Raw genomic sequence first — 25,850 nt, 5'->3', positions numbered from 1 at the left:
TTTCAGTTATATTCATTTTGTCCTGACAAATCGGCAGAATAGTTTTATAACAGATAATAATAAAGCTTAAGGTACAAAAGCGCCTTTGGTAGTATAATCAGCATGGCCCACATGAGCTATTGTCTATCCAACATCAATTTACCACATTATAATATCAAAACATCTAAAGTTTTTTTATTTCTCGCCAAGAATCTCGCCACCATTGCACTATCTATATTGATTCACTAAACACTAAGTGCTTATCAGCTAAAAGTCTTTCAAATTCAAAAACTGTAAGAAAGTATAAAGCTGGTACACGATTCGTCCAACTTTTGTGCCAACATTCGCGTTCTAACTTACGGCTAGATGCAGTGCTGTAACTACACGATAAGTCCAACGTTTACGCCAACATTTACCTTTGACTGAACATTGGACAAAGCCTGGAGGCTTATCTAAAGAAAAAAACAAAAAACATGAACAACATACAACAGATATGAATTCTTTTAAAATAAACTGGATGATATGTGCAACTTTGGTTTTTCATACAAAACACGAAGCATTCACACGCAAGAGTAGAAGAAGTGTTCCAACTTCGTGCCAATGTTGGGTAATTGGGTCAAAGAACCAACTATAGGCTCTCTGTTATGCTCAGGGCACGCGGAAATCGATTATCACAGATAAAACAGGGCCGTTGATCAGTACCTCTATTTCTGTGGAACAAGGTGGAAATTAAGATTATAACACACAACTGAAAATATTGGGATTTGACCTAGTGGAAAAGCTCACACGCCCAGATTATACCCCAATTATGGAGAGTTCTTGGACTACAACGAAGACGATCAAGGGGATTGCAGAGGGATTATCACGACAATGATTCTTAATAAAAAAATGACAAAAAAACGTATCGACTATCCCACTATGTGACCATTATGATATGGCTGCACTATAATCTATCCAAAGATCAAATTGGCCACTTAAATCTTCTTGAAATCCCAAAAATGCGTGGATGCGCCCCCTTTTTTCGGTAGAAGACCAAAGATGAACTACATCTAGCAGTATATTTTCTAATTATTACGATGTTGTCAAAAAATATAGGTCCCATAACCACTAACGGTATGATTGGCCAAGAAAAGTTAGTTTTTTGACACGCGTCAAAGAAGTACCCAACATTGGAACGAAGTTGGAACCAATACTTGTTGTACACTTCTTGTCCTCTTGGGTGTGAATGCTACGTGTTTTGTATGAAAAACCAAAGTTGCCAGTATCATTCAGTTTGTTTTAAAAGAATTTATATCTGTTGTATGTTATTTATCATTTTTTTTGTCACGTTTCCATTTCTTTAGATAAGCCTCCAGACTTTGTCCAATGTTCAGTCAATGTTGGAAGGTGAATGTTGTGGGAACGTTGGACGTACCGTGTAGTTGCAGTACTGTATCCAGCCGTTCAGCCGTACGTTAGAACACGAATGTTGGCACAAAAGTTGGACACATCGTTTAGTACCGGCTTTATACTTTCATACAGATTTTTTAATTTGAAAGACTTTTAGCTGATAAGCACTTATTGATTAGTGAATCATTATAGATTGTACAATGATGGCAAGATTCATGGCGAAAGATAAAAAAGACGTTTTAATATAATGTGGTCAATTGATGTTGCATAGACAATAGTGGTCCATGCTGATAATACTATTTGCTGGAACCAAAGAAGCTTTTGTACCTAAAGCTTCATTATTATCTGTTGGAAAACTATTCAGAACAGCTTCTTCCTAACACTCATATTATAAAGATCGAAAGGATATGGAAACTAATATGTTTTTGAAAAAATTTATCCACCTATGCATAATGTCTTTCAACGATCCAATATTTGACTACCTAAATAAAGTTTTTCATGGGAACTCATTATCTGATCAACTGATCCGATATCACCAGGAAGGGAAAAGTTGTGGAGCTTATGGAAATAACTGTTCATAGCTGTGTAAATTAAACACAATACTCAAAGTATTTTAATGGAAATTGGAACAAAAAGTATTGAATGTGCTCTAGTTAGAACAGAGCTGGAAACCGTTGGTTGTAAAACAATTTCAGCTATTCTGTGAGAACCATCTACACAAAACGATTCTTTCCACGAATATTCAAGTGTGATTCCAAAGATGGATATAAAAAAGCACTGAGTTTCAAATATAGTTAACCGATATTACAAAACTAATTTCCTTAGTTTTTTCACTGGTGCTGAATAACTCGAACTACTTAATTATTAAACAATAGTATTCTTTATTCTATGAACATAAGCAATATTTCATTTGCATAATTTTTAAATAAACGTTCCACTTTAAGACATGCTCAAACGATGCCGATGCAGATCTTCAATGGTAAATGGAAGAATTATAAAAGTGAATATTGTTTTATTCAATAGAGTCATCAGGATATGTATTGTAATCAATGGTTATTTATTGCTCACCACCGACCCTTCGGAAACCATTTTTGTTATCAACTAGATATTACTTTGTACGTAATCGTAAAGGGGTTTCGGTTTCGGAACTCACGCGGGAATATAGTTATTTGGCGTATGCGTTTCGGCTATTACCTGATGCCGTAAATGGCAGAGGGCAGAAACACAGGAAGAAGGGGGTTATCGGTGCGGAAGAATTAAAAATTCATTATGATAAAAGGCCATTAATATAGAGGAACCGGCTCTCACGTTGCATCCTGTCTCTACATTTTTTATGAGTGTAGATTGGGCTTTTATTCGGTGGTTCAGGTAGCACAAGCGTAGTAAAAGGGAAAAGAAAAACTTCTCTTGTTTCTACAGCTGTTAAAATGATGTTAAGTAGTAATAAAAAATAATAATATGCCACAAGGAAACAGACACTGTTGAAGAAAACAGACAGTAGCAATGGATCTGTATATTTAGGACTTTAACGCTCCCTACAATTCATCCTCCAAGTCAGACATTTTCTTGTTCGATTCAGAAACGTAGCAGTAGTAGCAGGTACTACTTATGAAATCCGCAGATCTATTTCTTACCTAATATTTACTAATATTTATACGTTATCCGCTAATAAACCATTATAGCAGCTTAAGAACAAATTGAGGCAAATTTTACTTCTGAAATATATTATTGCTGCAATTACTGCATTCCCAATGTACGTTTTCGTAATGCTCAAAAGAAAGTTTAGATTTCGAATAGCAGAATATAAGTTATCATCTAGAAATATTCACTTCGACCCTAACATATGAAAAAACAACTCATATAATATTGTTAAATTTCAGAATACTAACCAAATTTTAGAACATTTGAGATATTTGAAATACAACATAAAGTGATCACGGAATTTTGCGATTATCGCCTCACTAACCATATTTTCTAATATTACAAATGTTATTTATTTTTTTAATTTAATACGTGTATATATAAGATACATCAGGAACCATTAGTTCTTAATTTATTCGTTTTGATTGATATTGAGTTATACTTCACAACAGATATAACATTAAGTGCCGGTTTCTTCACGTTCTAATAAAGTGCCAAATAATTACTATCCACATAACTTTAGTAGGAAGTTTTAATTGTCGAATGAATGTTTACCGTTTCTTCACCCTAGTTGGTTTAAATCCGAACTAACTAATCAGTATTTGTCACTTTATTATGTATTCAACAAATAGATGCTTATATAGCAATCGTCCATGTATTGAATAAGGAAAGAAATAAGCGAAAAAACGTTGGTCTGAAAATTATAATTTATATTGAAAATAATTGTTAGGAAAGGAAAAGGAAAACGGTCAAAAAATTTCATCAACAAAAAATTGTAATGATCAATCTTATGACGAACGGAATAAGCTTGTTCTGAAATTTTCTGTATTTCCTCAATCAATTCTTCTTCAAACAAATCTTCTGAATTTTGACAAGCATATAATAAACAAACAAACCACTTTTGATGTATATTAAAGAGTGAAGACACCGAATTTTTGGTTATTCGGTACATAATAGTTAGTCTATTTAGTTTCATTGTTTTCCAGGACACTACATTCTGGCTTCCCTACCCAATTTGTCGTGGATAAAATATTTTATGATACTCGTGCCTGTATCACTTCACGCACTTGTATCATAGATAGATAGAACTATAACCTAATAATGAATTGATTGTACAGAATATCCTTATTGTAAAGAAATTGTACTCCTCTACAGCAAAGGTTTCTTATTTTTTTTCAGTAAACTTAATCATTTGAAAGAAATTGAAGAGTAATTTTCAAAAACTTAACATTTCCAATTTTGCTTATGAACTTTACTACTCGTAAACGGATTAGCATTTTAAGGTATTTGTTATAATGTCATACACGCAACAATAGTCACTAATTAAATACTGAACATATTCATAAAAAATTGTGAGTTACATAATTAGATATTGAAGTAAAATGGCAAATAAACAAATTAGTTTCCTAATAAATATAATAAGTAGTTGACATCTATTACATTTGGTAACAAAATTTGTTTGTTTAATTTACCAATCTCACGACGCGCACACGCAATTTGGTTTCATAATTTCTTTCCATAAAGTGTACAGGTAGCGTATTATATTAAATAATGGATCGGAGAATCGAGCCTCAATACATTTACCTTTTGTGGGAGATTCACGTAACACCACACACAAGAAGTATGAGAAGTAAAAAATTCTTATTACTGATACCAAGCACATAGAATAATATTTCGTTTGAAGAATGGACGATTGATTGAATAATAAAACTGATGTTTTTACTGATCCTGACATAGAACAATTCGTTTATTTTATTCATTACAATATGAGCTTAAACTCTTTCATTACTATGATCTCTTTTTCTTTCATATCTTTCTTCCTGTCTTGCTATCTATAGCTTTGTTCATTTCTATTTATTGATCTTATTGACGTGAATCTGTCTTATTAATTTATTAGACAGGAAAGTTTATTCGATTTTCGATTTTCCGTATAAAACTTAAGTTTAGTACGTTTATGATATTGGGATGGGATATCCGCAAATTGACTTTGGTAATAACAAAAAACTTGTTTTTTAAACCAGATAATGTAATGCTAATAGGCATTTCAAAATAAAATATACACGAATGAAGACCAAAAATTACATTTTTTTTTCACTTCAAAAAACAAATTCCATGTGATATTATTACACCGTTTATTTCATCATATTTTTGCAGAATATTAACTCTTAGGTGATTTTAAAACATTCCTGGATATGTATTATGGTTTAGACTATCCAGTTTCGAGTAATGACATTGACATTGATATTGATTATTATTTGTCACATTATCTTCAAACACAACTGAATCAATTCGACCCGTTTTTGTAATGAAATGAGTTACCAAGTACTTGGTAACTCTCAAATAAATTAATAGTACAAGGAATTAAATATCCTCAGCAAAATATAGAATTTCTTAACTAAGTTTCTTTAAAATTTTGTTTGCTTAAATTTGACGTAAACATGCTGAAAAAAATATCATGCCCCAAAGATTGAATATGCATATGGTGCGTTTTCAGGGATTCTTCATTAACAGGGAGAGAAGTGTATAGTGGGGAGAGAAGTGTATAGTGGGAAGAGAAGTGTATAATGTGTTTATTTGTAAACACACTTACATGTAGAAAATATAATTTCCAACTTGAGTAGTAATATACAGATAATTAATGATTTAATTACAAATATGATTAAATTAAATACCTTACGTCAGTAGTTATACAATAATAAAAAATTTGAAATGTCCAGATTGAATTTTAGCATGCCATTTAATGACGAACTTAGTGGAAGAAAATTGGTATAATTTGTTATTTTATGAAAATAAAGGAATAATTCCTTTTATTATATCTTATCAATTTTCAATACATAATACAAAATGTTTTTATAATTTCATTTTGTTTCAGGAGGACTAAAAATTTAAACAAGGGACTGTTACGGATATGCCAGAAAACACAACTTGGTCTAAGGAATCTGATGGCTTCAACTGAAAACAAAGTTCCTAGTAATCAGATTTTTTTTATTTCTGATTGGTGATTCACAGAATTCCTACAGTGTTGTTTTATTTCCAAGTTTAAGTAAACATTTTCTTGAATCAAGCATCCTACAATAAAATAAGAATTTTCAATTTGTGTAAAAACTACACAGAAAAAATTCGGGGGCCTATTTTTAAAAAGGGACTTACCAAATTGATACATACATTTTAATCATCAATATACAGATGATTGCAATTCCTTCAACTGTATTTGAGAAACTGCTTTCAATAAATGGACTATTTATTTATATCAGTATTTCTTGAAACCAAATATTCTAATTTTAAAAATTGATATAGGAGATTTATGTTTTTACTATCAAAAAATCAAAGATTCAAATGTTGAAACAAAGATGGTTTTTCTTTAGTTGAGGTTCATTATGTAATAAGTGAATTCATATTACTTATTGTTACTTTGTAAGTGCTGTTTATTTTACTGTTACAAAAATAAATTAGTCATTTTAATAACTCAGTTTATATGATCTGGAATTCCCTAAAAGATAATTGATAATAAGCATCTTTTCTAAAGATCAGTTTCGGTAATAAATATTCTCCTCAGGGCCTCACATATGTCAGTTGTTGATCAGCTAGGATACTTTTCTAGAATTCTTATTAGATACTTTAAAGAAACTCCAAATAATTTAAGCAATTAGTGGAAACATCAGTTACTTTGATAATTTCTATTCTATTTCAGAACAAACATATGAATTAAAATTGTAAGTTCCATTTCACTTGAATAAGAGACAAATAATTTTTTCAGATGATCTGTATACAAACCCCAGGGAAATTTGAATGACCTCTGTATTCGCGAGTAGAAAATGGCGGTGTCTCAACATATTAGGAAGTTTGCGCATCCTGTCTCTCATTCTGTCATTACTTTTATATCTATCGTAAAATTGAATAAAAAATAGTTCATAATTGTTGTGTTGTTGAGTGCAAAAATCAGGCAGAAACAATAATTGTAAATTGTACATATTTCCATTAGCTAGGTTGAAATTAGAGAAGAATTGGAAGTATTAACTAACTACAATTGACAATCTAATTATTATTAATTTGTGTATTTTATTTCAGATAATCATCTTGTTAATCAACTTTGTATTTTAGTAACTGTCTTGCAAAATTATTCTAAATATTTATGACCATTTTTTATACCTATTTTTTCCATCATAAAATTTTTTATCAATATTTTAATTTGAGAAACACGATCGCAGTGTTTTGTAATGCCTATCAATTTTTGAATTATTTTTTCGAGATTGTTTATAATTTTTTATACAGATCGGGATATAACATATGTTATATATTGCCAAGCATTATTTTATGCAATCACCAGATGTTGTTACCGTCGAGTACCCTGTCAATATGAATCTGTACTTTATCAAGAAACGAATAGTTTTTATTGGCATAGGAGGTAAATTTTGCCTTTAAAATTATTGCCTGTTAGATTCTCGGAGAACTTTTACTTACTCTAAACAACTTGAGTTGATATTTAGGTAGAAATTGGAGCAGAACCGATAGTCTAAATCCACATTTTTCCTTCAACATAGAGATATCAACAGGGATATGATAAAGTAAAAGATTCTATTCTTACCAATTAATAAGCAGTGAATTTTTGTAAATTAAATTCTTATGAACCATTTAACAGAATTTTTTGGTAACTAATTATACTTACACCGTGAATCTTGAAAGATTCAACTGGTTATGAAGAAATAGAGTGTCACGATTAAGATGAATAAATGAATAGCTTTAAAAGTAGATTTCACTAATATAAGAGAAACAAGTCAGTGATGATGCTCTGGCTAGCTAATTCAAACTTCCTTCGCAGACGAATACACAACTCGTTAACTTATCTGGTTACAGAGTTGTCCAGTACTAAAAAGAACAGTGTGTGCGGTGATCGGTGCAATGGTCGGATGAAACGCGTTCGGTTTTAGAGGAATTTAGCGCGTATACGAGAGGGTTGCAGATATATTTGGAAAGTTTTTCGATCACCACAACAATATTTTAACTAGTATTTAGTTCTTTTCGATTACCCGAAAGTACGTAATGTTTACGCATCAACGAACACCTGCAAAATTTCAAATTAATAACTTTGTGAAACGTATAAAGGCTGGTTGTTTTCAGCATAACGGATGGAACACGTGCAAGATTACTATTTTAAATTTATTCTGAATTTAACGATTTTGCCAAATATATTCTCCGCGAAATTAATCGAGTAAATAGCACGTTGATTCAATGAGAAGAAATTTGCAAAAAATGAGAAAAAAATTCAATTGAATATTGGATTGGAGTATTGTAATTTTAAATATGTCTCTACTGGAAATGCATGGAGAGTAACTTTTTCTAGGACAAAATTTTTTCAAAAACTAAAAAATAATCAATTCGACAAGAACCGTTTTTGGCTTGCAAGCTCCCTTTCGCTTTCGTTTTCTTCTAGCCAAAATTTCCGCTTTCCTCCCTCCAGAAAAGTTAGGCAAACCTCACGCAACCACCACAACCTCAGCCCTGCAGATGAGCAATTCCTATATCAGGCCTCATCCAGCAAACCCTCCTCTATATAAAAATCCTCCTTATCCTACCGAATTTATTCAACGAATCTCTCTCTCGCAAAAGCATGGAACAAATCGTGCAGTTCCAATATCCATAGGTGGTGTATAAAAGACTAACGATTGCTTGCACACGATTTGTAGGTTTCTTGACAACTGAAGAACTAAAACGATTCAAAAGGTATTTGTGATTAATGCATGTGGATGTTTTAAGAATCTCGCAATCCTGGCGACATAAATTTGAATTACACATGAGATTGATAACAAAAGAGACATGGATTTTTTGCAGAACCATAGACTCGAGTAAAGTGAAAATTCCAATGTGCAATTATCAAATATAACAGAATAACAGATATTTATCCGTACATTTTATTTCCGACTGTATTATTTGCTAACCATATTACATTATGAAATAAACGAAATACAAAAAATGCATTGCTGTAGTGTCCCTTCTTTAGGAAAAGGTTATATTAATCTAACCTGATCTGACCTGAAATCGTGATGATTTTCGCAGTATTTAACACAACAAAAGGGTTTACATTACAATCCGTTATTAAAACCAAAAAACCAGGTGGTTAGAATACATTAAGTACGCCGCCATATTATTATAGAATATTTTGAATAAAAAGACAACTTAGCTTCAGCAACAGCGCTTTTATACCCTGACGTAATTTGGTGAAATTTTCTCTCTTATTTCAATAGTACCAAATCCCAAAAACATTTAAAGTTGATATTTTCCGTCCAAGGATGATATTTACAGGATTTAATTGTTACTATTATAATTATAATAATACTATTACTATTATAATGAGTTAGTCGATGTATGCGCCAGGATCAGTGACGTGAGACAATATGACATCTCATTTCATAGAGATATGCTACAAGAATTGAAGCTATAGTGCCATAACTCAAACTAATTTTATGATATAAAGAATCTTCAGACGCAGATCGCTAACAACTTTGACAGAGACATAAATGGAATTTAAATCTTATTTTCAGATGTAAAAGTCTTGATATACGAGAAGAAAACCTCCTATGAGAGTGAGGATTTCCAAGAGATGGTCTCAAGACAAAGATGAAGAAAAAATTAGGTTTTGATCCCAGTGTATACATCCAAAGATTGACACAAACAAAAAGAAAGATTTATTATCTTTATTGGAAGTTAGTGTGATTCTCAAGTCGTACTAATCTATTTATCACGCTATGTTAGATTCAAGAAATTAATTTTAATTTAAAACCCTCGTTTCATGTTGCTTAATATTATTTTGTTCATTTGATATTGATCTTTCTTATATTAAACCAAAATACATTCGTTTTATTCGCCCTTAGTCCTAACTCTAAAGGTCTAAACGAAATTAATATCAACAGTAGTACCATATCATTGAAAAATTTTTTTAAAGCTGTCTGTAACTTTTACATTACATTTTACATCACTAATCAGTAAAAATATGTTTAAACTGTGTGTGCACCGCATTTGGTATGCCTAAGTTCCGAATTAACTTATCCAGACAACATTTCATTTACAATCATTTTTATTTTGACAATTTATGAGCTTATGACACTATTGAAATGGTGTTGCAACATGCACTTTGACGATATCTGTGTATTTACCATACAACTTCATGAGAGTCCTTGAAGAGGTACTGTCTCAACTTTTAATACCGTTCCCTTTGTGGTACGGCTACCGTAAAAGCGACAATAGTTGCACGCATTAAATTGTTTTAACTGTAATCTTGGATTATGTTTTCAAAGTATTTATGAATGATGTCTGTATTAAATGACCTAAAGATGATGAAGATGATTGACCTAAACATATAGACGAGAGCGGCAGCATTTCCCAGTTTTTGTTACTCTTTTCAAAAAAATTGTAAATAACAACAAACATACACTTTATGTAAGAGGCTAAAAGCGTATCTTTTGCTATCAATACAATTGCTTGAGGCCTATACTACCCAGTCATCAATACTTCGTGGAAATTTTTTCAACCCTTGATGCTTACTGCTTATAACTACTCCAACACTAACATTAGTACTGTCTGACGCGCGTTTTGATAATCCATATATCGTCTTAAGAGACCAAAAGTAAACCAGGCATCAATACGTTCTTAAGATCTGTTTAGGATTTTCCGTAAACTATGATCGGGTTGACCCAATCAAGATCTGAAAGTTCGGAAACTAACCCGGATCACTTTCATTGCTTTTCGAAAATTGATCGAGTTAATCGGTTCGTAGTCATATGTCCTTTCCTTACTATTAATTTTCATGAGCAGTATTAGGGATAGAGATTTGTTTTTTTTTTCACTTTATAAAAAGAGCTTATTTGTATTAAACTTCAGTGCAAAATCTGCGTGAGAAAGTAAATCGTTGATAACTGTTCAATAACAATTATTAAACATCTAGAATCTATACTGCAACTAAATGAATAAACAAACTGGTTTACCTGAATATGTCCTTTTATATTCAGTACTCTGAATCACTTTCTTTTATTTTAGTTGGATATAACTTGCGGTATTGATCCTATAGCTTATAATAAACCTATAATATATGACAATAATGCGAAAGAATCAAATTGAAATTATTTAGATGTAATGCAAACAAAACATCATATTAATGTTTTTGAATCTACGGATACAACTGCAGTTATTTATTTCTCGTTAGAATGAATAACATTAGTCCGAAGCAATCAATAACGAACGTTCTAATTTCCACCCTCTAATAAAAAAAATTCCAATCAATTTTAAAACCATCACCAGAGGCCATTTTAATCCGGAAATATCCTTCATAACTTTTCAACTGATCCCTTTATGACGCTTAGTTATTTTTATACTGACACACCGACTTACGATATATATTCTAAAGATTTTTAACATAACAAATTGGCCTTGTCTAGGAGCAATTAATTTTCTCGAAAAATATGTTTAGAACGAATAGCGGTCAGTGTGGTTACGGCATAGTGTGTATGATAGTAATTTTTAAGTGGATACATTTTTTTCTTAAAATAACAAAGTATGAATATAATTTACTTTTTATTTTTTTTTTTGGTGCAGAGGAATTAACTTTTCGTATCATATATTTGAATTTTATCACTATAGATTTTCATGTTAAGGGATTATTGGAATACCTAATCGTCGTAAAACAAAACACTTCGTTTAATCCTTCTACTTAGGACATTGATTTAAAAAAATATGTAATGGTTAGATATGTGTCGCCAAGGTTCAATATCCTGTTACATACATTGAGGAAATTTCACACAATTTATAGTTGGTGTAGGTGCTGTAATGCCACAATTGCAAAGGAAAACGAATCACCAAAAATTCCAACTTTGAATCATAATGTGGATCTTGATATTTGCCGTATAGGCAACTATTACTGAGATCAATATTTTTTTCGCAGACTAATCATTAAGTTACAATTTCGTCTGTTTTCATTTCAAAATTTACATTAAATACGATGGTTGCTACTTAAGTTTTGACATAGACAAAGAAAAACAAATATTTATAATTGGATATGGATTATTTTTCAAAATATTCTCCATCAAAATCAATCCGAAGAAGGTACATCCACTACATGAGATTTGAACGCATCAACCGCTTCTTCAGGTGTAGAAAAACGTTGAACTCGCAATTTATTTTAGATCTTCGAAAATAATAAGAAATAATTGGGTGCCAAACAAGGACTGTTTTGACTGTGTTGACTATTCAGAAACGTTTTGTTGTGGTGGAGAATGATTAGTGTTCTGCGATTGGTTTCCCTGATTTTCTCGAGCCCTTCTGGCAAACAAACGCTGGTGTACCATTCAACATTGACCGTTCAACAATTTCTGTTGGATTTGCCTAGTTTTGAAGGACCCATACAGTCGATTATTGTTTAGTTTTGGATTCATATGCACATGTCACGATCTTGTAGACGTCTTTTGATGTACATTCACGAAATTCATCCTGTAGCGAAAGAACACTACCGATTGAATTCGGAAAAATAGCAAAATAAGGTAACTCGAGATGGTACTTCATCACCAAAAATCGAAGATAGTTGATCGGCACACTGCTATTGGTTTAATCCACGTTGAAAGTCACACTCGCACCAAAAATTTGATTCCATTTTTTGACAAGGCGAATGTTTCAAGTATCTGAAAAACAGCTCAAATAGCACTCATATGACACCACGTTCTAAGTACGTTCACCATTCAAAATCTCAAACTTTACGATTCAATGTCAGATTTTACATATTCACATCAGTGTTGCCATATCTCAAAATTCAAGTAGTAACCCTCGTGATAAAAAAGACTCTTACATCACTAGAATAATAATTCATTTGAAAAATAGGATGAAGGTCTGTCTAATAGTGTATTGGAATAAACAAATAAACCACTCACCCCTGGAGTGTTTGCCTGGGGTCCATATGGGTACCGCGTCCAATCGAGTGAGGCCTCACCCGTCGTGTCCAAAACAACAACTGTAAAGAAATATACAAATATTAGTAGATAATCATTATATTATATAACAGCCGTTAAAATTTATAGTTGTAATAATTGATCCTAAAATTTATAATCCAAAATTGATCTTGATTATGACTGTGAGTCAGGCCTAAGATAATAGGAAAACAGATCGATGACTAAATAGCTTTTAGAATACATGTACAAGAATTTTATTATTCAACTGAAGTTACTAGTCTAATGAAAACGTCATTAATTATTTATTTCCAAAACATGAGATTATAGTTTTATTAGGGAGTATGCTCATTTCTAAGTATGGGTCATAATTTTGGATAATTATCCTATTCAACAATAGAGTGCATGTATTTCTTAAAACTGATTGTCGAATTGAACAAATGTGACTGATAGTTGGTGAACTTTTTTGTCTGAATTTTTCTTTATAATATCAAATAATGTTAAAAAAATCATCCACAACCATACGACTTTTTTTGCGGGGAATAATAACGATAAGCAGTTGGTATTTTGTAATAAATAAACCTTCACAACAGAGTTGTGAATAACCTTCATGGCCTTAGACTAAAGGTATAATTGATTTTGAATAATGAGAAATAATTTAAAAATATTTTGTAGAACTTCCTGACAATTATGTCTTACTACTTTATTATCCGTTGGGTATACATTTATCTAATTTGTAGTGAAATTTTCATAATAGTATCAAGCTGTCATTCCATTTTTTGTTTTTTTTGTACTAACCCGCTAAGGGTTATTAGCACTCCCTTACTTAATTCTATTATAAACTACTACTATTATCATCTTTCACATAAAACATTTACTACACATAATTATATGTTTTTCAGGTATTGTATTGTTCTTTGTATTTGTTTCAGAGTTATTAGATTTTTGTTCAATACACTAAAGATTTTGTTCTATTTTCTCTGTTGATGGAATTATGGACATTCTACGATATATTCGTATTTATTACATTTAGGACGGTTTTCTTTAGATATGGCTCTAGCCGTCTGGATATTAAGGATCTATTAATTGTGACTTAAGGTTTTTGAGAATATTTTGTTCATTATTCCATTCTTTCTGGATCTCTTCTTTCATTAAATTCTTGGAAAGTTGTTAACATTCCCGTGGGTATATATTTGACATATTTCTATATCCAATGATGTCGCCACATGGGCTAACTCGCTGCCGTCCAATCCAACATGCGAAGGAACATAGGCTATTGAAAAATTGTTGGATTTGTTGTGCTATAGAGCAGTTGGTATATATTTGTTGGATTGAACTTAAGGCGCTGAGTGGATCAGAGCATATTGTGGTTCGGTTTTGGATTACTTATTTTGTAATCTACAGCCTGATGTACAGCATATATTTCGCTGACTTGTGTGACAGTTGCTCTAATTACTAACGAACCAACTGAATGATTATCTTCATTTTTTGATGTGTCGGTATATGGAGCTTCTGACGTCTTGTATGTTTTCCATATCCTTTTGAACTCATTCTTCAGTAAAACGGAAAACTGTAATTGATTTCTGTTATATACTTTTTAACTGTATCATCAAGAGGTTGAGAGATGTTGGAAATAAATGCAAAAAAAACAAAATATATGAAAATAGGGTGAAAATTAATAAATACAATTTTGAAATAATATCGATTTTTAACTGTCCAGGAATAATGATGGAACAAAGAACCAGAGACAGGATAAAGGAAAGTGAACCAAAAGGCTATCAAGCCTATGGTAGAAATAAAAACCTATTTAAAATAAAAACATAACCAAACAAAAACAGATGTACAAAACCCTAATAAGACCAGTAATCACATATGCGATGGAAACAACAGTAATCAACAAAAGGGAAGAAGAACTCAAAAAACCGAGAGAAAGATAATGAGAACTATAAATAGTGCAAACATAACACAGAAGGGAGAGAAGAGACCAAAGAAAAACGAAGAAATAAAGAAAGAGCTGGGGTAGGAAAATATATTTATAAAAGCACAAAGACTTAACTGTTTTGGGCATATAATGAAAACCAACTGTGATGATAAAAATAATAACGCAATTAATCTTATTGTGGCCACGTAGAAGAGGCAGGCCGAGAAAGACTTGGAGATACGAAATAGTGGAGACCATAAGAGCACTTAATATAGAAAACTGGCGGACAAAATGCCTGAACCGAAAGGAATAGAAAATAATAACAAAAGCAGCCAATACGAACGATAAACTCTAAAGAAAACAAAAATAGAAAACTAGGAGTAAAAGGCTTAAAGGTTAAAGTGATATAAGGTATAGCCATAATCCAAAGGATTGAAAGGCTTGATGACGATGATAATGTTGATATTTTGAGAAAGGCTGCTTGGATTGAATTAGGGGACATTTTTTATAATATGGATGGTTAGGAAGAGCCAAATTTTTTTTGAATTAGACAGAGATAAATGTTCAGTTCTACATATAAATGGTATTTCTCTGAGAAGTTAGCAAAGTCTGTCTTTGGGGGTTGTTTGGAACGCACCTATTACTATTCTCAGAGCCTTATTTTTTAATTATTTCCACGGGTTTTTATGTAGCTTTTCTTTGCGGTGTGGAAATCCTTCGAGCCGTATTCTATTTTGGGTCTAACAGTGCTTCTGTAGATATTAAGTTTTTTCCAATTAAGTTTTTCATCGAAAATTGTTCCCAAAAATTTGATATCGTAAAATTGGGTTTACCCTTACCTATCGTTAATTCTGGACTTGTTTGTCTCTGGACGAATAGGACGTATTTAGTTTTTTTTCTTCGTGAGATATATACACTTGTGTGTTGTGGTTAGTGAGGATCCTTGAGGAGTACCGTTCTCTAGTTTGTGGTTAGCAGATATTGAACCACTTAGCCTGACAAAGTTACGTTGTATCAAAAAGTTATCTATGAACGAATTAACAGTTATGTTCCAGCCTATTAGTGTTAGTGAAATTTTATGTCTTCAAGTTAGATTGTTAGATTTTCACAGATCTATAAATGCCCGTGGTAGTTTTTCAGCTGACATTCTTTTTTAATACGATCAAATAAATTTCAAGAAATATGTATTTCAATATATTCAGTGTGAATAGACTAGTTAACCTGGCAGATTTCTAATTCCAAAGAAAGAGAAAGTTAAAAAATATGATAATTATAAGGAAGGTGTCAAGAAACTAATTTAAGAGCTGCAAGCAGAAAAACAATACCTTAAACTAATGTACTTTATTCTCGCCTGTGTTTCTTTCCAAGGCACCTACTCTACAAAATTATAAAATATTTACCTAAACAAAAAAGAAATGAAGTGCATGCGAAACAGTACAAGTTGAAGATATGATCTTATGGAAAATAATTTATATGGTATATTAGCTGGTAAATGTTTCGAGATTTCTATCGGGACAATTCAGTGTTAAATTATGTCAGGTATTTTAAACATTTCCTCCAATGAAATGGCCGTAACATATACGAATTGTGAATACGCGTTGGACCGCAATAATATTTTTACAAAATAATTTTACACAGGGTGTTTCATTCACCTTTAAAGATCTGTTGCAAAGGAAATTTATGTTAATATATAGTTTTTTTTTTGGAAATACTTTCGTAGCTTCGTTTAAATATACAAATTTCGGTGGTTAATATATGAAGATTTACTATACTATTCGGTTAACCGAAAACGAAACGGGGAACAATTTTGATTTGGAAAACTTTGTGTGTGAGTGGAACAAATTTTGACGTAGAACTTTACTAATTAAAATCCATGTACACTTTTCCAGAAATAATGAAAATTATAATTATTCTTTCCAAAAGAAGAGAAGCGGGATGAAAATAAGATTTCAAATAAAACTAGAGGTAAGTTGCTCTACTATAAGAACAATATAATTGGTTAGATGAAAAAGTTGTACATAGTTACAAGTTTTTTCTGTATGAGATTTAATGATACCACCGCCCATGATTTTTGAAGTTTTGCGACATTTTTTGTCAAAACGAAATTTACTCAACTCCTCTATTTTTCTTTATGCCAGTTTTCTGTCTTGCACAAGGTACTTCTTTCATATTTGACATAATTACAGCATATTCTTTGATAAGTATAAACAAATTTCTTAAAAACACGACGAAAAGAAATTATTTTTATTGACATTTATGTTTCTCTGCAACTTTAGGTTATTGACATTAGAATAATGTATGTAACAACATAATACACATTAAATAAAGACTAGAACTGACCGACATACAAAACTGTTGACAACATGTATTCCAACAACTCGCACTAGATGACGGAATACACGGCAACATCGAGCGACATGGTATCGAAGAGATTTGTTGTTATTTGCTTGTATCTGTGTATTCCACATAAAATGGAAAACATCGTTTAGTCTGTACACGAGAGGCAGTATCTTCGGTAGCTTATCTAAACTGTAGACTGTATGGTTTCACTTGGTATAGATATGCTATGCATATGATTTTTATAATGTATTCCGTTTGACTGAAGCAGTAACAGTTTTCACCATCATTGATCTCAGTGTGTAGGCATCCAATGTATCCAACAAAAAGGTTTCCGACACCTTCAACGTGTGGGCAACAGTTCGTTTCCCGGTCTGTACTAGCCTTAATAATATAATTAAAAAAAGTTTACAATATTGAAAGCAAATTTTATGTCAAGTTAAGAAGGCAGCAAACTAAAAAACTTAATCACTTGATCAATTGGTTCAGCTAATGATGTTTCAGTGTTCCATATATATAATAATCCTTATAATATTGGTGGAACTTTTTGTGATTCCACTGTTTGTACAGAATTCACATCTTCCACAGGGTGATATATGTTAAATTACGTTATCCAAGTAATAATACAGGCTCGGTTTTATGACATTCCAAAAGTGTAATCCTTAATGATTATTTAGAAAAAAGGAAATGATAATTGGCCGATATTATGCTGATTTGCTGCCATATTTTGATGGAGAACTTGAGAATAAATAACCGTATTAATTGAAAAACAGTTTTTCTCTCACGTTAATGCGCCTTCGGCAATTGTTGTCGAACTGTGTTATGATATTCACTTCATTTCGCTTCTTCCGTTTAGTTTCAGTTCCAAAGCTTTAAAAAATGGCTTTTGTAATGTGATTTCAAAAGAATGAAGAGGTAATGGCAGAGAGTTAGGGATGACGTGGTCTGGGGTTTCATCATCCTCCATGTACCAACGCCACTCCGGTGGTCCGTAATGCCCATGGTATGCTTAGTTCGAGTAGTTATTTGGTATGAGGTCTATATATACCTTTGCTTTTCTTGTGCCAGGTGTCTCTATCCATCTCTATACAGCCTGCTTTGCGAGTAGACCGTATAGATACGCGATAGCAACACTTTTAGCTACACCAAGGATGAGTTCGGGACCCATCGGTTAGTTCGTTGATCCCAGTCTGCCGAGTCAGTCCGCCTCGTCGTTTCTTGAGTGACAGGGCACCCGAACGAGTTGGATCTTGCAGCCATCACTCACCAGATTTTATAGGACTTTTTGACTTCGTTTATTATAATGGTTTCTGATATAAGCTGCAGAATGTCTAGTTGTTAACATAAGAACAAGTGCTTCGTGTCATGAACTTATTTCTCTGCATTTATAATCATATATATACTGATTGGTCTAATGTTATACTGATTTGTTAATACTTTTTAATGCCGAATTTAACACGTTAACTGCCGGAAACAAAGCTTACAAATTATCTTTTGATTAGCTTATGTAACAGATCTCTTCGCAAAAGCCAAATTTTATTGCGAATTAATTAATTCGTACATAAACAGCCTTACACATATCTATATTCGTCAGTAGTGTCTTTTTTGAATACTGTTCTGTTATTGTTATTATTAAATTAACAACAATCAAATATTGCTACGAAAATTTTTGGGCACATGCCAATGTAAGTGATTCAGAAGTTAGCGAGGTTGGCAAGGACATGAAAATGGAGCTGTTCCCAAATCTGATGGCAAAAATTGCACTTCGAATTGGCTGATTGTCCACCGTATTTACTAGAACTGGCCCCCAGTTGCTTTTTCCTGTTTTTAGTTTCACTTATTAGAATGAAATTTCATTAAAAAATCTACGATTTAAGTGTGTAGACTTGGGGTTGAAAATGAAAATAATTATGTAAATAAAATGTCTTTGTTTCTTTGTTCTGTAGACAACTTTCCAAAATATTTTTTTTTCTTGCTGAACTCGTAATTACATTTTTCTTAGTCATTAGAGGTAATATTGTAGGTGGGAGAATGGGGCTTTAAATCGAAGTTTAGTCTCCTTAGTTCCCGTGGTTGTTTCATAATATAGGAGGCTTTATGATTTCATGATTTGAAAGAAATAGACATTTTTTTTGCTAAAAACTCATTAAATTTGCAGCTTTGTTCGCGATTTCATTGCAGGTTATACTTATATTAGATGGTATGCAGATAATGTTCACAAAATCCCATTGGGGTAGAGACGTTGAGAGTTGGTTGTAAATTTGATGAATTATTGGATGTAGATAATATTTGTTTGTCATTGAGTGCATAGATAAGAGAGAATCTGTTCGAACTATATTCATCAAAGTAACAATGCCCTCCTCAAAAAAAATATAAATATTCCAAATCCTTAAATCTCCCCGAGAGTACGTTTAATATATAGACGTTCTCCGTAATTCAACTAATTTGCATTTTACATCGCCTATAATGCTCCGGATTCTGTTCTAAAAATTGGAAGTAAAAGATGGGATCTTCGATAGCATCTTTTGGTGCGCGTATAATTTGTAATTTTTTCGGTAACTAATTATTTAATTATACTTGATGATGACAGTGATTTGCGTTTTTGAAGAGAAATTTGTGTTATAAAATTTTAAAAGGGAAAAAGAAAACTTGTTTATGAACTACCAAAAATAAATTATAATACCAATTTTAAACGTGTAAATAGCTTTCATGTTGTATCTAATTAGTATCCATAATCTTGTCGTGGGCAAGTTTAGCTTTTAAAGCAAAAAATATATAGTTAACGGTATCAAATTTTTGCAATGAGTATTGGTAACACTGACAGTTAAATTAATTTCAAAATTGTGTGATTTGGTTCTCTATCGTGATAGGAAAATCTATTGTCATTAATGGAACGTAGGAATTAGAAAACGAACTGAAGGGAACTACGAGCAACATATCATATTGTATGTATGTAATATTTTTAATGTTTCATTTCCACATTACATTTTCAAAGTTATTTACTTGATACATGAAAATTGAGTTCCATCTTTCTCACTTCTCTGATGTTTGTCGTGCACTAAACTGTTTATCATTTTGTGGTAAATATTGTAATGAGCTAAGTTCAAATCGTGATTTCTTCAGATTCAGAACGACCCTGAGCGAAGAGGTTTAAAGTTATACTGACGAAACCTACATAGTAACAAATCAATCTATAATTACATACATGACATAACCCATTCTAGTACAGTGACCTATTTGTTTGTTATGAGTATCAACTATATCAGCCTGAGCTTCATCTCCTCTATTATTCTCTGTTTGAATAAATTCTGGTCTGATAGATAGAGATAATCAAAATTTTTCTATGTCAACTATAAACTATCAATATTCATACGATAACGTATGTTTATTGAGCATTATGTCGAAAATACGTGAATGTTGACTTGATCGATAATGCTCAATGATCAGGACGTCCAAAAAAGGCGACGCATACGTAAAGCAATTCAATACGAACGAAGAAGCATGCTGAATCATTATGATTCACAATTTCCGCTTTTACAACCCAATAGCTGTCTCTACAATTTCAATGAGACATTTTAGAACATTTAATGTCAGCCTATCGCAGAGTGACTGTTATCTTTTTTCTGAACTGAGTGGTTTGGCAGAGAACCACTTTCAAACTGACCTAGAGCTAAAAAACCATCACAATTCATTTCCCATTATTGGAGGAAGCATTTTTCGAAGAGGGAATTACAAAGCTCACAGATGTGTGAATCTCTCGAACGTCAAGTCTGTTTTGTATATTCATTCATCTTTTTTATAGCTCATAGGATATCGAAACAAATCCTTTCTATACATGAAATCAAATTTAGTGATTTTCATATATCCATATACAATTTTTATATTTGTTTTGAATATGCTATGACCATGAACGAATATTGAATTACATCTGCTCGAGGCATCTCTAAAGCTATGTCCACACTATATCGATCGGCACCATTCAACTTTGTGGAACAATGTCGTGTCGAGTCGAACCGAACCCGAATCAGTCGAATCGAAAGTAGAAGTGTGGACGTATCGCTCCGACCTTAGTTTGACTTGAGCGGCGACGGCGGTCCAGTTGGCTACCAACTGTGGCAATGATAGCAGTAGCAACCGCCACAGCATCTTCTTCATCACTCATTTTTTCAAATATAAGTAAACTAAATTACGAAAGGAATTTCGATCGACAAGTCCACATGTACTCAATGTGGACAGACGGAAAGTCGAACGTGTCGATCGACATAGTGTGAACAGAGCATAATGGCTCGCAATTTCAAGGAGAGAAGCATAATAATATCTGTATTAAATACTATTTTATATTATTGGCCACTACGGCTTGCAATATCAACTGACTGGTTTGATGAAAAGACGATGCCAGAGATCGTCTGCTGATGCGTGTATAACTACACGAATTAAATAGTAGTGCTAGCTGGTACTGATTTAAATTAGGATCAGATAGTTCGAAATACTGAGGAGATACAATAGAATCGAAACCGTTCAACAGAAAATGCACTCTTTTTACAATAAAGAACCATTGATGATGTCGATATGAATTTATTATTTGTTGCAACATTAACATTCTTTAGAGAAACGATCTGACCATATATATACGAATGTGAATATACGAGATATTACTACTAAATAACAAGCCTAGAGGGCGACTAGATGGATGGGGTAAAAAACGAGTAGTACGTTGAGTATCCAGATCTCTTTTCTAGGAACGTCCCAAAACACGTTTATGTCAGTATTATAGTATTTGTGCAGTAGCGGTCTTGTTGCAAGAGGCCTATGGGGACAATTCTTTATCTCGTGTGCGTATTTTTCAGTGGTGTAAGCGCTTTAGTGATGGTCGAGTGAGTACTGAAGATGACCAGCGCCCAGGTCGCCCTGTGACTGTTTCAGTTCTGAAATATGCATTCGGATAATTGCAGAGGCTGTAAACTACGATAAAGAAACGGTTAAAAAATTTTACACGAGGAATTACACATGACAAAAGGCTGAGCGAAGTTGGTGCCAAAAGCTCTTGCGTCGACGGATCTGTTCAGATTTCCCTGAAAGGTTAGAAAAAGTATTTGGAAGGTACCCGATTTGAAAGCAAAACGCTAGAGATCCTAAAGGGCTTCAACAAAGAAGACTTCCAGCATTGCTTCGATCATTGGATAAAACGTAAGGAAAGGTGTGTGGCGAGGGGGAGTATATTGAAGGGCAGCATTCGAATGTAGATTAATTTTTATAATAAAACCCTTTTTAGTAACAAATATCGTTATTGAATAGTCAGACCTCGTATGCAGCTATATTTAAAATTTTGCTATTGGTCTCTAATAATTGCAAGTAGTTTAAGAAATATAATTCCTATATAGTTACCAGCAAATGCAGAGGGAATATAAATTTCGAGAGAGGTTAATAAAGGGAACAATATCACATTTCACAAAATGTCTCATTATCCAAAACAAATACAACGAATTTCCCTAAAACGAATTCAATGTATGTATTTATAGATATTTAATATTTGATTAATGACTAGCAGCGTTATTTTATATGATTTAAACTGAAGTTCAGGTGGTTATATTAGGTTTATCGTAATTCCAGACATTCATAATGTTTATCGTGAATCTGAACCATGTTAAAAGAAAATTTTAGCACATAAGTTAACAAAATCCATAACAACTGATGCGTAGCTCGAATGATTTTTAAGGATTTTGTTGGGTTACGAATAAAGAATAATAATCGATTGTTCTCGATTGCTCGAGTGATATTACGTTATTATATAATAAATGGATATATAATAATTAATCAGTTATTTTATCAATGTTGAACGTATAATTATTGTAATATCGATAATTTCTGTGTTTTCAGCGTGTTTAAGAGACTTTCAAGATCTAATTGCTTCACTTCTAAACTTGAAGCTATTCCTATGCGGTTCATTGCAACGTTAAGACGTTTTATAACGTTTTGGGAAACTTCAAAAAGTAGTTATTGAACCACATCGCCAATCTATTCCTACATTTGAAATCTATAATGGACGGTTTCTACAAAATACTAACTCAGTCCGTTTGTGACAGTCCGCGGATTGTTCCAGAGATTTTGAAGCATTTTCTGAACTTGTTAGGTCCACAAATAGAGTTTTTACGAACAGAAACAGTGTCCCGACGAATGTAGGTAACTTTGAATCGTCCACGTGTTCTAGGAATGTTATTCAGATTGGTGTAAACGTCCATGAAATTAAAACCAGTTTGTTTTTATTTTCGTTGTTGTGATTTAGTGGTAGTTAGACTTGGTGCGTGAAGGGAACAAATCGAAATGTCTGATATAAGTTGTTTATTTTATTATATCAAAATACACCTACAAACACGTATATGCATTTGTAAAATACTTGGACGGAAGAAACATCAAACCTAATTGAAGGGCTACAGACATTGTTAATGATTACGGGATGCCAACCAAGCCCACTACATAAGTGAAATTTTTTTTCATCATTTGTATATAAATAAATACTTCTAATGTTATTTACATTTTCACAACTGCACGTCCAGTGTCTCCATGTAAACTGGATAAAAGTTGAAGGAAACATAGCACTTTAATTGATTTCTGTTCATGACTTGTGCAAACTCACAGTTCATTGGGGACCCAACAGTGTTGAAACACTTCCAAAACAAAACTGTTCGAAATTTATGTTCAAATGAACAGTTTTGTGGTTGTCCTGTCCATTTGGTGGAAACCCGACATAATAAACGTTTAATTTTTTCTATATGAAAAAACGTTTGCCTTCTTCGATTCTTGGTTGTCATCTCAACGCTTCAGGAAATCGCGTCATTTCAAGATGTAATTTCAATATATTTTTTCGAATCAAATATAGCTCTTAGCATGGAATAATTTGAGAATATCGTAGATTTGCAGATCAGATGGCCGTTGTTCTACTTACTAATAAATTAAAGTAGTGGTATAATATACACCTCAACATAATCATCACTGTCCATTTCTGTTTTGAAATTCACATAAATAGTGAATTTATAACTTTTGTGATAATAATAATAAACAAACTTTGTCAAATAAGAAGTACAAGTCAAGCAAAATTGTTTATAATGAAGTTAAATGCAATTTCAAAAAAACACCTATAATTTTTCTACTACTTTAAGGAATTTTCGAGCTTTAAGTCAAGGTGGAAAATGATCAATTTCCTAAGAAAAAGGAGTTTTTTAAGCAGGAAAATTAAAGCAATCTCTGAAAAATATCATATCCCATATCTATGTTGGTTTCAATGCCACAAATTTTGCCTCTTCAGCCAGGTTATTTTACTCACATCTTTAGCTTTCCTTGAACTCATTTCTAAATTTTCAAAAATTTAAACTACGTTTCAGATTTTTGTATATTGTCAGAATTTATAACAAACAGGTGTTTGTTGTCAAAATGAGAAATAATCGTTGCAATTACTCCTTCATGTTTTGTTACAAAATTAAACTACCAAAAGTAGGTAATGCTTCATTAATGATATCAAGCATAACCTTATTTGTTAAATATGACTTATAGTCTAGTCAACAAGTTCAAAAACGTGAGGAATAGGTTCTAAAAATATGAGTGATTCGAAATCACCTCTAGAAAAATTTTTCTACTTAATAACTAGAAAAATATTAATAGTTAACAATTCTGAAGAAAGCTCGTTAAATGGAAGGGGATTTTCGATAAAAAAGTCCTAACTTCCGAACCTTGAATTTATAATACTACATAATTATTCATTTGACGGCTTTATAAGTTCCACCAATTTCTTGTTGAGATGTCGTAGAAAAATCTATATACATACTTCAAGAGGAAAATACGTTTCTTCCCTTCGTCTTCGCATTGGGTATCAAACTATCCACAGGAGAAAACGCAGCATTTTCCGCCCTGATTATGTAAATACCTATTCCTCTACTGGATTTCTAGATGAAATAAATCCTTAGGTAATGTAATCCATTGCGAGCGAAATTTTAAAGATAAGGCAACAATTTGAACATGAAGGGTATGTAGAGTTTTTTTACAACTTGTCTAGAGAAAGAGCTTTAGCAAAATGAGAAAGTTCAGAAGAGATTTTGTCAGATTATATCCTCAAAATCGGCCACTTCATGCGTTTTATACAGTACATTCTTACATTTGAAATCTACAATGCCGGGTTTCTACCAAGCGGACAGGACCAGAAAAAAACACCGTAAACTTGTATACTTTGCGTTTGGTGTTTATATAATAGATCATTAGGATTTATCTGGAGTATAAACGACCACATTATGTCAGCCTCATATGTGCGTACATAGGTACTTTCCAGCCGATCAAATATCGGAACCTTGATTATTCAGGTCTTCATTGCATAAAGCAATTTGTATCACTACTTAGTTGCTAACTAGAGTTTGTGTTTATTATGTTTATGATCTCAATTCTCCATATAAAAACTATTCGATAATTCTCGTGAATTATCACAATAACTAATACATTTATATGCATAGTAGTGGAAACTAAACATTTTATATGTGAAAATTTTGTTTTTTTCCTTTTTTCAGGATAAATATTTTCCCTCCGATATTCCTTTGCGAAAGAGTAAATATTTTCTTCAACTAAATCGCATAAAATATATGAAAACAGCAAGATAACCAGCTAGGCACTCATGT

General features: G+C 32.3%; 1 protein-coding gene across 6 annotated transcripts in view; it reads right to left on the bottom strand.

Moving 5' to 3' along the window:
- Nucleotides 1-25,850, bottom strand: part of LOC130447457 (ephrin type-B receptor 1-B) — a 779,444-nt gene that overhangs the window by 180,767 nt on the left and 572,827 nt on the right. For 5 of the 6 annotated variants that reach the window (XM_056784282.1, XM_056784284.1, XM_056784280.1 and 2 more), the window contains exon 3: nucleotides 12,921-13,000. In XM_056784282.1, the coding sequence (XP_056640260.1) occupies nucleotides 12,921-13,000 (80 nt within the window). Of the gene's footprint in view, nucleotides 1-12,838; nucleotides 12,884-12,920; nucleotides 13,001-25,850 lie in introns of those variants that run through there. The other variant, XM_056784281.1, reaches the window with a different exon arrangement.

This window comes from Diorhabda sublineata, chromosome 8 (assembly GCF_026230105.1).
Source record: "Diorhabda sublineata isolate icDioSubl1.1 chromosome 8, icDioSubl1.1, whole genome shotgun sequence".
Taxonomy (NCBI): Eukaryota; Metazoa; Arthropoda; class Insecta; order Coleoptera; family Chrysomelidae; genus Diorhabda; species Diorhabda sublineata.
This window is presented reverse-complemented; position numbering and strand designations above follow the sequence as displayed.